General features: G+C 45.6%; 2 protein-coding genes across 7 annotated transcripts in view; one reads left to right on the plus strand and one right to left on the minus strand.

Annotated features, from left to right (window-relative positions):
• Positions 1–1,165, minus strand: part of Sirt3 (sirtuin 3) — a 19,387-nt gene extending 18,222 nt beyond the window's left edge. For 2 of the 6 annotated variants that reach the window (XM_021166315.2, XM_021166314.2), the window contains exon 1: positions 623–739. In XM_021166315.2, coding sequence (XP_021021974.1) covers positions 623–719 — 97 coding nt within the window. In that variant the 5' untranslated portion in view covers positions 720–739. Of the gene's footprint in view, positions 1–622; positions 740–1,013 lie in introns of those variants that run through there. The other 4 variants (XM_021166317.2, XM_021166320.2, XM_021166316.1 and 1 more) reach the window with 4 other exon arrangements.
• The window catches only part of Psmd13 (proteasome 26S subunit, non-ATPase 13), a 14,741-nt gene continuing 3,306 nt past the window's right edge, over positions 1,132–12,566 (plus strand). The window contains exons 1-10 of the mRNA XM_021166313.2: positions 1,132–1,422; positions 2,262–2,340; positions 5,045–5,079; positions 5,165–5,220; positions 5,456–5,499; positions 5,673–5,759; positions 8,063–8,234; positions 9,222–9,301; positions 9,457–9,582; positions 11,789–11,851. Coding sequence (XP_021021972.1) covers positions 1,328–1,422; positions 2,262–2,340; positions 5,045–5,079; positions 5,165–5,220; positions 5,456–5,499; positions 5,673–5,759; positions 8,063–8,234; positions 9,222–9,301; positions 9,457–9,582; positions 11,789–11,851 — 837 coding nt within the window. The 5' untranslated portion in view covers positions 1,132–1,327. The remainder of the gene's footprint in view (positions 1,423–2,261; positions 2,341–5,044; positions 5,080–5,164; positions 5,221–5,455; positions 5,500–5,672; positions 5,760–8,062; positions 8,235–9,221; positions 9,302–9,456; positions 9,583–11,788; positions 11,852–12,566) is intronic.

The following is a 12,566-nucleotide window of genomic DNA, read 5'->3' on the forward strand; positions in this document are numbered from 1 at the left end:
TTATTGATCACTCTCAGGACTATATGAAACATGTTACTATTTTGCAGACAGTATGACTGTTGGTAAAAATTTCTAGTTTCACAACCTTTATGGGGGACAATTAAAACACAAGTAAACAGCTGGATGTGGTGGCACGTGACTGTAGTCTCTGACGCTTGGAGGGAGGTGGAAGCAAGGTGGATCAGGAGTTCAAGGTCACCCTTCTTCACACAGCCAGCTGAAGGCCAGTTTGAACAAGAGACCAGTCTCAAAACAATGCAAACCACGTAACCTTACACAAGGCAGTCTACTGAGAATTTGTGGTCCAAGTGGGGTGCAAACAAGGTAATTTATCACGTTATTTGTAATAATTCAAGATTAGAAAATATTCAATAAGGAAATGGTGATATAAATTATAAGACATTTATACAACGAACTTCTATAAAATTGTTCAAAGACTGTGCTGCAATAGCTACATAGAAAAACACCTTTAAGGAGAAGGTAGTGATGGCCGGTCAGCAGAACCTTATGGAAGGGCGCGCCTGCCGGGTCCTTACTCCCTCAATTGCTTACAGCTACCCGCCCCTAAAACGCCGCTGACAGCCAATCTGCGGGATCCCGTGTCTCCCCTGCCGTGGCTCACCTCCCGGACCCCAAAGTCTGAGCGCGGCCAATGCCAGTCGACCGCTCAGCGCCATGATGCTCTGCAGGACGACGGCGCCTAGAGGGTCAAGCGCCATCCGAATCCCCGCCCCCGTGAGCCAAGCCCCGCCCTCTCGGCACTCTTACTCCCGCCCCGCTCTGGCCAAGTCCGGCCCTCCGGCGCCTTCCCTCGGCCGAGCCCGGCCCAGCCCCCGCACGTTAACCCGAAGTGTGGAAGGTTGTGTTTATGCCTGGTGCTGGCAGCTTCCCCCTCTGTGGGACTCTGATTTATTGGTTGGGAAGCCAAACCGGGAGATTTCACCGTTTTACGAGCAGGCGGGTGATAACTAATGCTCTCTGAGCGCTTACTACGGTCAGGAATTGCATCACACCTAGTCCTCGCCAAACGCCATCCGGCTTCAGAGGACCCACGTCTGCAGGCTTGAGGCTACGTGACCAGTCGGTGGCTAGCTGTCCCCAGACACCTCTACTCTTTAACGCCTCAAGAGCAGGGCCAGAAACCCCGGAGAAGTTTGGCGGAAGTCAAGAACGCGGTTACCTTGACGACCGCAACCCGTGAGGCTAGTGGGACGCTCCCAGCACGCCCCGCGCGCCCGCGGTGCCGGAAGTGAGCGAGCACTTCCGTGCGCCATCCCTGCCGGTTCTGACTGCTTAGTGCTTGTGTTGTTCCCAGCTCTCTGCAATCATGAAGGATGTGCCGGCCTTCTTACAGCAGAGTCAGAGCTCGGGGCCGGGCCAGGCTGCCGTTTGGCACCGTTTGGAAGAGCTGTACACGAAGAAGTGAGCTCCGAGGCTGTGGCGGGAGGGAGAGGACTGTGGGAGGGCCAGGGGCTCTGATCAGTCCGGAGGGTCAGGGATGTGGAGGAAAGGGGTCGATAGCCTTAGGAGCAGAGCTGTTGCCAGGGTTCTGTATCTAGACTCCCTGCGTTCCAGCCTTACCGGCTATGATAAGAACAATTACGAATTGCTGACTTTGATATAAGAATTTGCCTATGAAAAAACACCTCTTCTTCAGAACCTTTCCACATGACAAATGTCCAGCAGTTAAAACTCTTAGTGATTTCAAGAGAAATTTTTCAGTGTTTAGTATGTACCTGCCTATATATGGTGTAACATTTTCTGTTTTTCAAAACACTTTATCTCTATTATTAAATATTATCCTTTAGTCTTGGTATGAAATATGCAATTTCAGTCTCCTAAAGGTTCATATATTGGCTTTTTTAAAGTATTGGCTTATTTCATCCTTCCTGTTGACAGATGAGATTGAATATCAGTTTTCTATCTGTGAGGTATTCGGCTAATAAGTAAGAGAGCATGGAGTTCAAAATATAGCTGTAGAATTCCAAAGTCTTCCAGTTGACACTCAGAGTGGGTGTTGACGCTGTCTCAAAAAGTGTTCTCCAGTGTTACCTAAGAAAACTGAGTCTTGAAAGGATAAGTGACTAGGGGGTGCAAGCAAAGTCAGTCAAGAAATAGGCTTGAATTAGCTGGCGCTTGCTTTAACTACTAGACTGTGCCGTGGGACCTGGGTAGTACTTGGTGTTTGATGGGACCATCACGGCTGAAGGCATCCGTTTCTTCACATTAGGATGTGGGACTGAGGGCTTTCTGTTTTGTAGGTTGTGGCATCAGCTGACACTGGAGGTGCTTGATTTTGTGCAGGACCCATGCTTTGCCCAAGGAGATGGTCTCATTAAGGTAATGACTTACCAGACAGCTCAGATGATGTTGAATATAATTACAAACTATTATTATTAATTTTTATTTACTTTTAACGTGTGTGTGTGTGCGTGTGTGTCTGTGTGTGTGTGTGCGCGCGCGCGCACGCCCAAGGATGCCAGAAGAGATCTCCTGGAACTGGAGTTGAAGGAGTTGTAAACCAACTGGTGTAGGTGCTAGGAACCCAGTTTGAATCTTCAAAATGCTCTTAACTATCACTGAGCCATGTCTCCAGACAATTTTTGCTTGGTTGGTTTGTTTGTTTGTTTGAGATTAGCTGTGGCTGTGTAGCTCTGACTGGCCTGGAACTTGCTCTGTAGACCAGACCGGGATTGGATTCACAGTCCACCAGTGGTTAGCCTTCCCCAAGTGCTGTCATTAAATATATGCAGTGTCAGGCCCAACTCTGCTCATGGACATTTAAAGACAAAAAAGTGGGGGGAGGGGGCGACATTATGGTGGTCACACTAAGCTGCATCTTTTAGCAATCACTTTGCACCACGGACTGCTCTACGCACTGGGCCCTCATGACAGCACTGAGAAAGTCTCTCTCTTTCTCATATGTAATAGCAGACATCGATAAGTCACCATAGCTTACAGCTAATAAATCCCAACACTGAAACAGACTTTCTGGTTTTTAAAAATTTAGACAAGAGCTGGGAAAATGGCTCACTGGAAGTATGTGCTTCCATCTACAGGCCCTATGCATGCACCTCACAGTACAGCACCAAAAGGGACCAGTGGCACACCTGCAATCCCAGCACTTAGAAACTTGAATCTGGAAGATCGTTAGTTAAAGACTAACCTGGGTTACACAGCAAGACTGCTAGGGAGAGGGACGGTTTAAAGGGCTCTCCTCACTTCCCAGCTCGCCCAGCCCATCCACACACAAGGGTCCCACTTGCCCGGAGATTTCTGGCCAGAGTAGTGTAGAAAAGAGAGCGCCTCTTCATTTGAAGGTGAGAGGGCTGAGAGGACTTGGTACTATGCTCGCTCTCTAGTGGAGCATTTTTTAAATTTTGTCAGCAGAAAAAAATAAAAACACACTCTTTCCCATGCTTCGTCAGAGTCCTTAAGGAATACCCAGGAATTTTCTCACCAGAAGCCTTCTTTCTGGAACTTTTCTTGTCATCATCTGAATTTGAAAGGGATAGTTAGTTTATAATTGTAGCTTTAGTTATTTCTCCTGAATACATTGTGAAGCTTAAATGTTTTTTACTTACCAGTTTGACATTTTACTACCCTTAAGAATTTGCAGGTTGTAATTGTAAGCATAAAGATTTTTCTGGGTATTCTGCCTTCAGAATTATGTGGGACTGATAAATCACACACTGCATGTTCTATATTATAGTGATATATTTTCATATTCTTTGCTTTCTAATCTTCTTTTGATATGCCCTCTCCCCATCTTTGTTTCTTTTTGTGATGGTTTTTATTGTATGTAGGAATGGTTTGCCTTCATGGGTATGTGCATCACAGGCATACTTGGTGCTCTCAGAGATCAGAAGAAGGCATTCGATCAATCCCCTGGAATAGGTGTTATAGATGGTTATGAATCTTCCATCATGTGGGTGATGAGAATTCTGCAATAGCAACAGGTGCTCGTAACCGCTGAGCCACCTCTCCAGCCCGTTTCTGTGTTTTTGTTTTTGTTTTTTAAAGATTTATTTATTTATTTTATATATATGAGTACAGTGTAGCTGTACAGATGGTTGTGAGCCATCATATAGTTGCTGGGAATTGAACTCAGGACCTCTGCTCACTCCGGCCCAAAGATTTATTTATTGTTATTTTTAAAATAAGTACACTGTAGCTGACTTCAGACACACCAGAAGAGGGAGTCAGATTTCATCACAGGTGGTTGTGAGCCACCATGTGGTTGCTGGGATCTGAACTCAGGACCTTCAGAAGAGCAGTCAGTGCTCTTACCTGCTGAGCCACCTCACCAGCCCTGTTTCTGTGTTTCTTAAATTAAGAATATCAGCATTTGTTTGTTCTGTCTTCTCCGGTAGTGTAGGAGCACCTTGGAAGCTCAGCATTTGACAGACATGGTGTGTCCACAGTACTAGCCTAGTGTCTGAAGAAGTACTGCTGTATGCTGACTGGCCAAGAAACTTGGTAATGTGAGCCTTTAGAAGGCCTATAGCCTTCTGAAATCTGAAGGAACTCTATTTTGTTTGTTTAAGAATATTTCACACTTGTTCAGCTGTACTTGAAGTACCTTGGAGGAAGAATGTAGGAATTAATATTTAGATTTTGTTTTTTTAATTGTTTGGTTTTTCGAGACAGTCTCTGTGTAACCCTAGGTGACTTGGAACCAGCTCTGTAGAACACAGTGGCCTCAAAATCACAGAAATCTGTCTGCTTCTGTCTCCCAAGTTCTGGTACTGAAGGTGTGAGCCACCACACCCAGCTATGTAGAAGATTCTTATAGACCAGTGCTCTGATTCTCAAAGCTAGGAGTTCTGGTTTTCTTCAATAATCCATTGGTTATTATTTATGTGGACTCAAGTAAGCCCATCATTCAACAAAGGTTTAGGCAGTGCTGTCTGTGTGATGGGCATTGTGGTTGGCACACTCTCACCTGCCAGTCTTAGTGCTGCCTCTGTCACTAGACGCAGCCTTGGGTCTGGTTTCTCAGTGGGGCTCATGCTATACTGATTCTCCGTCTTTGCTTTTGCAGCTTTATGAAAACTTCATCAGTGAGTTTGAGCACAGGTAATCCCTTTTTGTCAGTTTTTTACTTTGAAAATGAGTACATTAGTGCTTTTTAACACTAAAAAACTGATGGTTTTTATTTCAGGGTAAACCCTCTGTCCCTGGTAGAAATAATTCTCCATGTGGTTAGACAGATGACCGGTAAGCCCCTGTTTCATAATAGAAAATACCAAATTGGCCAGGTTGGTAATGTACACCTGTGCTCCCAACACTGGGGTGAAGCAGTAAGTACAGCCTGAGCTACGTAGGCCACTGTGGGGTACAGTGAGAGATTTTTGTAATAATCGGAGAGAGAGAAATGTTAACTGCTTATCTTGTCTTAACTGGTAAGAAGCTGCTGGCGGTGGGTCTGACTTTGTTCTTGTTTCTATTCTAGATCCTAATGTGGCTCTTACTTTTCTGGAAAAGACTCGTGAAAAGGTGAGTATGGAGTTTGAAAAGCATTTTCTAGTATTTATGTGATTCGTAATTTATGTCTACACCCTCAGAAGTCGTGTTCCTGGTCTCAGTCAAGTCAATGCCCAAGGAGCAGCCTGCTTTGTAAGTTTGGTGCCGGAATTTCTGAGGTTCCCTTGGTTTTTTAATCTCTTCAGGTAAAAAGTAGTGATGAAGCCGTGATCTTGTGTAAGACGGCAATCGGAGCTCTAAAATTAAACATCGGCGATCTGCAGGCTACAAAGGTGAGAGAGTAATACAGACATTCTTCCTCTTGGACTTTTTCTTGAAGATATTTTAAGTTACAGGGAGGAAAAAAAGCCAAAGCACTCTCGTATTCTAACCGAGATGTCCCCGCTGTTACTTACTGTCGCCTTTGACTGATGTATTCCACCCTCTGCGTGGTTGGTTGCTTGGTTTGGTTGGTTTGGCCTTTTGTTTTCCTGTTTAAGGATAAGTTGCTGGTAAGACATTTACTCTTAAAGAACATTCCCTGTGTGACCACAGCTGTCTGTCCAGTCAGGACTCCGTGTGGTCTAGTGTACAAAGGCTTTGGGCTCTCATCACACCAGGCAGTGTGTTTCACTGTTCCCTTTCTTCTTGAATTGTTGAAGGTTTCTTTCTATATGTATGTGTTTTGGCGTGTACCTGCATGTATGTCTGCACTACATGCATGCAGTGCCAATGGAGGCCTAAAGAAAGCATTGTGTTGGGCTGGTGAGATGGCTCAGGGGTTAAGAGTGCTGACTGCTCTTCCAAAGGTCCTGAGTTCAAATCCCAGCAACCACAAGGCGGCTCACAACCATCCATAACGAAATAACAAAATCTAATGCCCTCTCTGGAGTGTCTGAAGACAGCTACAGTGTACTTACATGAAAAAAAGAAAGAGAGGGAGGGAGGGAGAGAGAGCGGGTGGAGAGAGAAAGAAAGAATTAATTAATTAATTGTGTTAGCCGGGTGGTGGTGGCGCGTGCCTTTAATCCCAGCACTTGAGAGGCAGAGACAGGCGAATTTCTGAGTTCGAGGCTAGCCTGATCTACAGAGTGAGATCCAGGACAGCCAAGGCTACACAGAGAAACCCTGTCTCGGAAAAACCAAAAAGGAAGGAAGGAAGGAAGGAAGGAAGGAAGGAAGGAAGGAAGGAAGGAAAGCAAGCAAGCAAGCAAGCAAGCAAGCATTGTGTCCTCTGGAACTGGAATTACAGCCAGATGGAAGCTGCCATGTGGATGCCAGGGACTGAACCTAGGTCCTTTGCGGTAGCAACAAATACTCTCAATAGTTGGGCTGTCTCTTCAGCCCCATCTGTGCCCCTTTGCGTATGTTGTTCAGTTTGGGAGACAGGCATAAAGAGTGGTAGCAGAGAAACCAATGTAATATTGTCAGTCCACCTTGTTTATCTAGAGACTGCATGTGCTTTTGTTTTGGCTTAATTTTGGTAATCATAATGTTAACAAAAATACCAAAGGTGGCAGTTGACAGTTTGTTTTCATTGCCCTAAAAAGGTCTTACTTATTGTTTCCTAGTCCCAGATCACATCCATCCTGATTACATTTTGTTTGGAGGTATTAGCTATGGCGTACTGAAGGGTGCTATAACGGCACCCTGAGACTTCAGCCAGTCTGAGAGTAGAGCAGCACACCATGTGTCCTCAGTCTGTGCTAGTCCCGCAGCAGGTCATCTCAGCCGCCATGCACGAGTTACTGTTCTTGTTGCTGTGACCTCATGCCTGAGAACGACCTTAGGGGATGGTTTATTTTGTCTGATAGTCTGAGGGATTACAGTCCACTGTGGCAGGAAAGGCGTGGTGGCAGGAACAAGAAATGGTTGGTTACTGTGGGTCTGCAGACAGGAGCAGAGTAGAAAAGTGCTGGTGCTCAGTGCTGGCTTCATTTTATCACTCCTAACACCCGCTCTCAGGGTGGGGCCAACATTCAGGGTAAACCCTGCCTCAGTTACCCTCCTACGTGATTCTAGATCCTCTCAAATTGATAAATGACCATCACTGGATGGATATGTCTTCCCAAGACAGATCTGTGAGTTGATATGTGTAGACTATATTCATTTTACCCCTGTGTGGGATGGCGCACTATTTACTGTTTTACAGCATATGTAGCTGTTCTCCTACAAAAGGGTTGAGACCATTTACTTTATTACGAGTGCTCTTCGTGTTAGCATTTCCGTACCTGGTCTCCTTGTGCATGGGCAGTCCCCTCCCTATGCTTGTGTGAAGTGCTAATGTGAGTTGTTCTACAGAACCTTACAGGCACCTCTGAAGCCCCCCCATTGGCAGCCTTAATATTTTCATACAGTTTAATTCTCCATGGCCCCGTGGAGGTCAAGTGGTCGTGGTTTGATTTATTTCTCAGTTGGTAGTGGTTTATTAGCACTGCACTCCCGTCTCCTCTGCTAATTGCCTGTTACTGTCTTCTACTGTGTCCTTCATATTTCCTGGCTCACTGCCCCTAGAGGGTTTGGAGCTAGATCCTTTGCCAGTCTATTACTGTAAAGATCTTTTAAGTTGGAAGATGGTTTTACTTCTTGTGTATAGGAAACCATTGAAGATGTTGAAGAGATGCTCAACAATCTCCCTGGCGTGACGTCCGTTCACAGTCGTTTCTATGATCTCTCCAGTAAATACTATCAAACAATCGGAAACCACGCGTCCTACTACAAAGATGCTCTACGGTTTCTGGGCTGTGTGGACATCAAGGATCTGCCAGGTAACCCAGGGCCCTCACAGTTCTCAGCATTCAGGGAGTCTGCGGCTGAGAACAGCAGCTATGGGGTGCTGAAGGGAATATAGGTCTTAGCTCTGTCAGGTGTTCATCACTTTTAAGGTGGAAAGTTTTGTGTACATTTTAGATTTTATATCATATTTGTCTCCAACGCTGAGTCAAATCCCGTGCAAGCCCATCTTTCTCAGTCCCTTTATTCCACTGCAGGCCCATATTAGTAGCTAAGTCAGATTGTAGTGAAGGGTGAAGAGCATGTGGGATCCCATAGCTGAGACCTCTGCTCTAAAAGGAGTTCATACCTGCAGGAATAAATTACCATCTTTCAAAAATCTGAGGATGGAAGGAAAAGTAGCCTGAGAGTTTGGGTAAAAATACAAGGAGAGTGTGTTTGAAAGAAAATTTGACCACTTTCTTGAAGCTGTTGGTGGAAAGGAGACTGGCAACTCCTAAAAATGCAGATAAAGCTTTGATTACTCTATGTTAACAGGAAGACATTAGGAAAGCGACCAGTGCAGCCAAGAGAGGAGAAAGTCTGAAGAACTGTAGACTGTTAGAACCATGAGGGAGCTGAGGTCGGGGTGGGGCAAAGGATCTGTTATTCCAGTCAGTAGTACAAGCTGAACAGTGAAAGGTCACGTATCTCTATGGAGAAAACTATACAAGTGGATTTCCACTATAAGCTGAACAGTGAAAGGTCGCGTATCTCTATGGAGAAAACTATACAAGTGGATTTCCACTACAAGCTGAACAGTGAAAGGTCACGTATCTCTATGGAGAAAACTATACAAGTGGATTTCCACGAAATTCAGATATACACGGCTCCTGGTATGACCTGAATTCTAGTGCTTTTGAAGAGGTAGCTCATGCTGGAGTTTGGAACTAGAACCATTCTAAGAACGACTTCTGTGCTTCATTGTGTGAGGTTTATAAGGCCAGACAAGCCTGGGATATGACTTGACTATCATTTTGTAGTGTCAGAACAACAAGAGAGAGCCTTCACACTGGGGCTTGCTGGACTTCTTGGAGAGGGAGTTTTTAACTTTGGAGAACTTGTAAGTTGGCCTGGCCCTTACAGCGTGGGGAGGAGGAAAGTCTGACTTTGTACCGGTTAACTGTCTGTCTGTCTCTGTCCCGGTTAACTGTCTGTCTCTGTCCCGGTTAACTGTCTGACTTTGTACCGGTTAACTGTCTGTCTCTGTCCCCACAGCTCATGCACCCTGTGCTGGAGTCACTGAGGGACACTGACCGGCAGTGGCTGATTGACACCCTATATGCTTTCAATAGCGGTGATGTAGATAGGTTCCAGACACTGAAGTCTGCCTGGGGTCAGCAGGTAGGTTTCATGTCTGTACCCTTGTGTCTTAGTTAGGGTTTTACTGCTGTGAACAGACACCAGCACCAAGGCAACTCTTATAAAAACAACATTTAATTGGGACTGGCTTACAGTTTCAGAGGTTCCATCCATTATCATGAAGGTGGGAACATGGCAGCATCCAGGCAGACATGGTGCAGGAGAAGCTGAGAGTTCTACACCTCTGTCTGAAGGCTGCTAGCAGAATACTGACTTCCAGGCAGCTAGGATGAGGGTCTTAAACCTTACACCCGTAGTGACACTCCTACTCCAACAAGGCCACACCTTCTAATAGTGCCACTCCCTGGGCTGACCACATACAAACCATCTCACCCATGTCTACTCTTACAACAAGGACTCACTAAGCCTCTCCCTACACACACACCAGATACCCAAGAGCGTCTAGGCATAGACTGGACATTGATAGGCCAGGCTGGCTCTCCCAGAAACAGGGCAGCAGAGGTGCTGTTTAGGAAAGGCACAGCATGCGTCTCTGCTGGGTAAGGAGCGTCACAGATTCCTGGAGGAAGAGTCTGCAATCTTGAATGAGTGAGAAGATGCAGGAGGAAGAGGACAAGGAGACTTAGCACATCTGCTGAACTGAAAAGTATGTGTGGCCAACATGAGTAGGCAGTCCCCAGGGCCACAGTGCAGCGGGGAGAGCAGAGCAGGAGCCCAAGAGAAGTAGTAGCAGTTAGCCAAAGATGCTTAACAGAAAGAGAAGCCTTTCTTAATTTTGCTTCTTTATTTTGCATTTTTCTTATTCATGTATATGTGTATAGTGTGCATTCATGTGTGTTTGTGCATGTTCACATGTTTGTGCAAGTGCATGTGGAACACAAAGTTGATACCAGGAATCTTTCTTTGTCACATTCCACTTTATCCATTGAGATAGGCTCTATCACTTAAGCCCAGAGCTTGCCTGTGTGGCTAGTCTTGCTACCAGCTTGTTCTGGAGAGCCTCTGTCTCTCTTTTTGGGCTGGAGTTATAAGTGAGTAGCCACGCTACCCAGCCCACGTGGCATTTATTTGGGTCTAAGGATCTAAAGTCTGGTCCTCTCGTTTGTGTGACACTCCAGTCTCTGAGACTTCTCAGCTCAGTAGCATCTCCTTTAAAATGAAATTATTAGAAGTAAATATTTCAAAATATTAATTGTGGTAGGAAATATGGTTATGTTCTTATATTTCCTGAAACTTTGGATTTTCCTATTGTTAATAAAAACTTGTGCCAGGCGTGGTGGCCCACGCCTTTGATCCTAGCACTTGGGAGGCAGAGGCAGGCGAATTTCTGGGAGAGAGAGAGAGAGAGTGTGTGTGTGTGTGTGTGTGTGTGTGTGTGTGTGTGTGTGTGTAATAGAGCAGGGTTAGTATGAGTGAAGGGGCTTCGAGAAGACAGAAAATACCAGATCCAGCAAGCCTTAACTGTACTCTGTCATTGTGGACTGACCTATCAGCAAAATATGTAGGCAATATAATGAATGAGACCCCTATTTTAAAAAAAGAAAGACAAGACAGACAGACTAGCTTGCTGTAGCAATATATGAGAAGAAAGAAGATTCTGGGATATCTGCAGAAATGTCCCCGCTGGAATTTTCCTTAGCAAAATTTAACCTGTTTTTGTTTTTATTCTGAAACATGGTCTCTGTGTTCTGGTTTGTCTTGAATTCCCAGGCTCAAGTGATCCTCTTGCCTTAGCTCCACAGTGCTGGAACACAGGTGTGACATCACACCAGCCTGCAGACTTGCAAAAAGATGAGTTTTCGTTCTCACCATGGTGAGATTGTCTGCTGCAAATTAACCTCTGGCTCTGTAGACTCAGCACAAGCCATTAGGCCTTCAGCACTTTCGGCCAACTGTGCTCGCTTTGTGCTGGCCGACAGCAGTGCTACCCAAAGCCTTTCAAAACACAAGACTTGTTCTTGGCTGGTGGTGCCTCTGCCAAGAGTCTTGAGGTGCCCGTTGGTGGTGTCTGGACCATCAGTAAATCCCGTTTCACACACGCCTGACTCCGGAGAGCCTGTGGGTTTCTACTTTAAATTCTCTGAGACAAAGCAATTTAGTGTCACTTGGAGCTCTCAGTGAGCCTCAGCTACCCACAATGTAAAGTGTTTGGGCTTGCCCGGTTTCTTTTTGTTTGACCCATAGTAGAGTTTCATAACCCACATTTCTGTCTTTCTGTACTTTGCAGCCTGACTTAGCAGCCAACGAAGCCCAGCTTCTAAGGAAGATCCAGCTGTTGTGCCTTATGGAGGTAAGAAGCACTCGGGAACCCCTGTCAGCAGTGCTGGGACAGTGCTTACGAGCTAGCTAGCCCTGTGCGCCTTCCTGCCTCTCAGGGCCCCACTCTTACCTGTTTCCTCCCTTTTGCCTCTGCTCATTAGGTTGGAATTTGGATCTTTTTTTTTTAACATTCCTTTTGTGGGAGATGGGTACACACATGTGGAAATCAGAGAACAACTCAGGGAGTCAGTTCTCTCCTGCCAGATGGGCTCTAAGGATCAAACTCTGGGCTGCTAAGCTTGGCAACAAGCGCCTTTACCCACTGAACCATCTCACTGGCCCATGAGTTTGACTCTCAGACAGGTTCCAGTAGGCACTTTGTAATTTGTCCTTGCCCATTTGAACCTAAAGCCACTGTCTCTTCCTGCCACTAACCTCATGACACACCCTTTCTATCCATGTGCTTCTGTGTGTTCTCCGAGAGAATGTGAGAAAATATTGTGGGACAATTACCATGTGCATTTCCAGTCTCCCACAGGGCACCTGGGACCTGTCATTAAGGAGTGAATATTTGTTCTTCTCAAAAATTCCTTTAAAGTTGGTTTTGTTCTTTAACCTTCTCTGAGCATTGAGTCTGAGCATTGAGACCTTGTTTATAGTGGACACTAACTTAAGAAAACTTGAATACAGCCAGGTGTGGTGGCGCATGCCTTTAGTTCCAGCACTTGGGAGGCAGAGGCAGGCGG

Source organism: Mus caroli, chromosome 7, assembly GCF_900094665.2.
Source record: "Mus caroli chromosome 7, CAROLI_EIJ_v1.1, whole genome shotgun sequence".
Taxonomy (NCBI): Eukaryota; Metazoa; Chordata; class Mammalia; order Rodentia; family Muridae; genus Mus; species Mus caroli.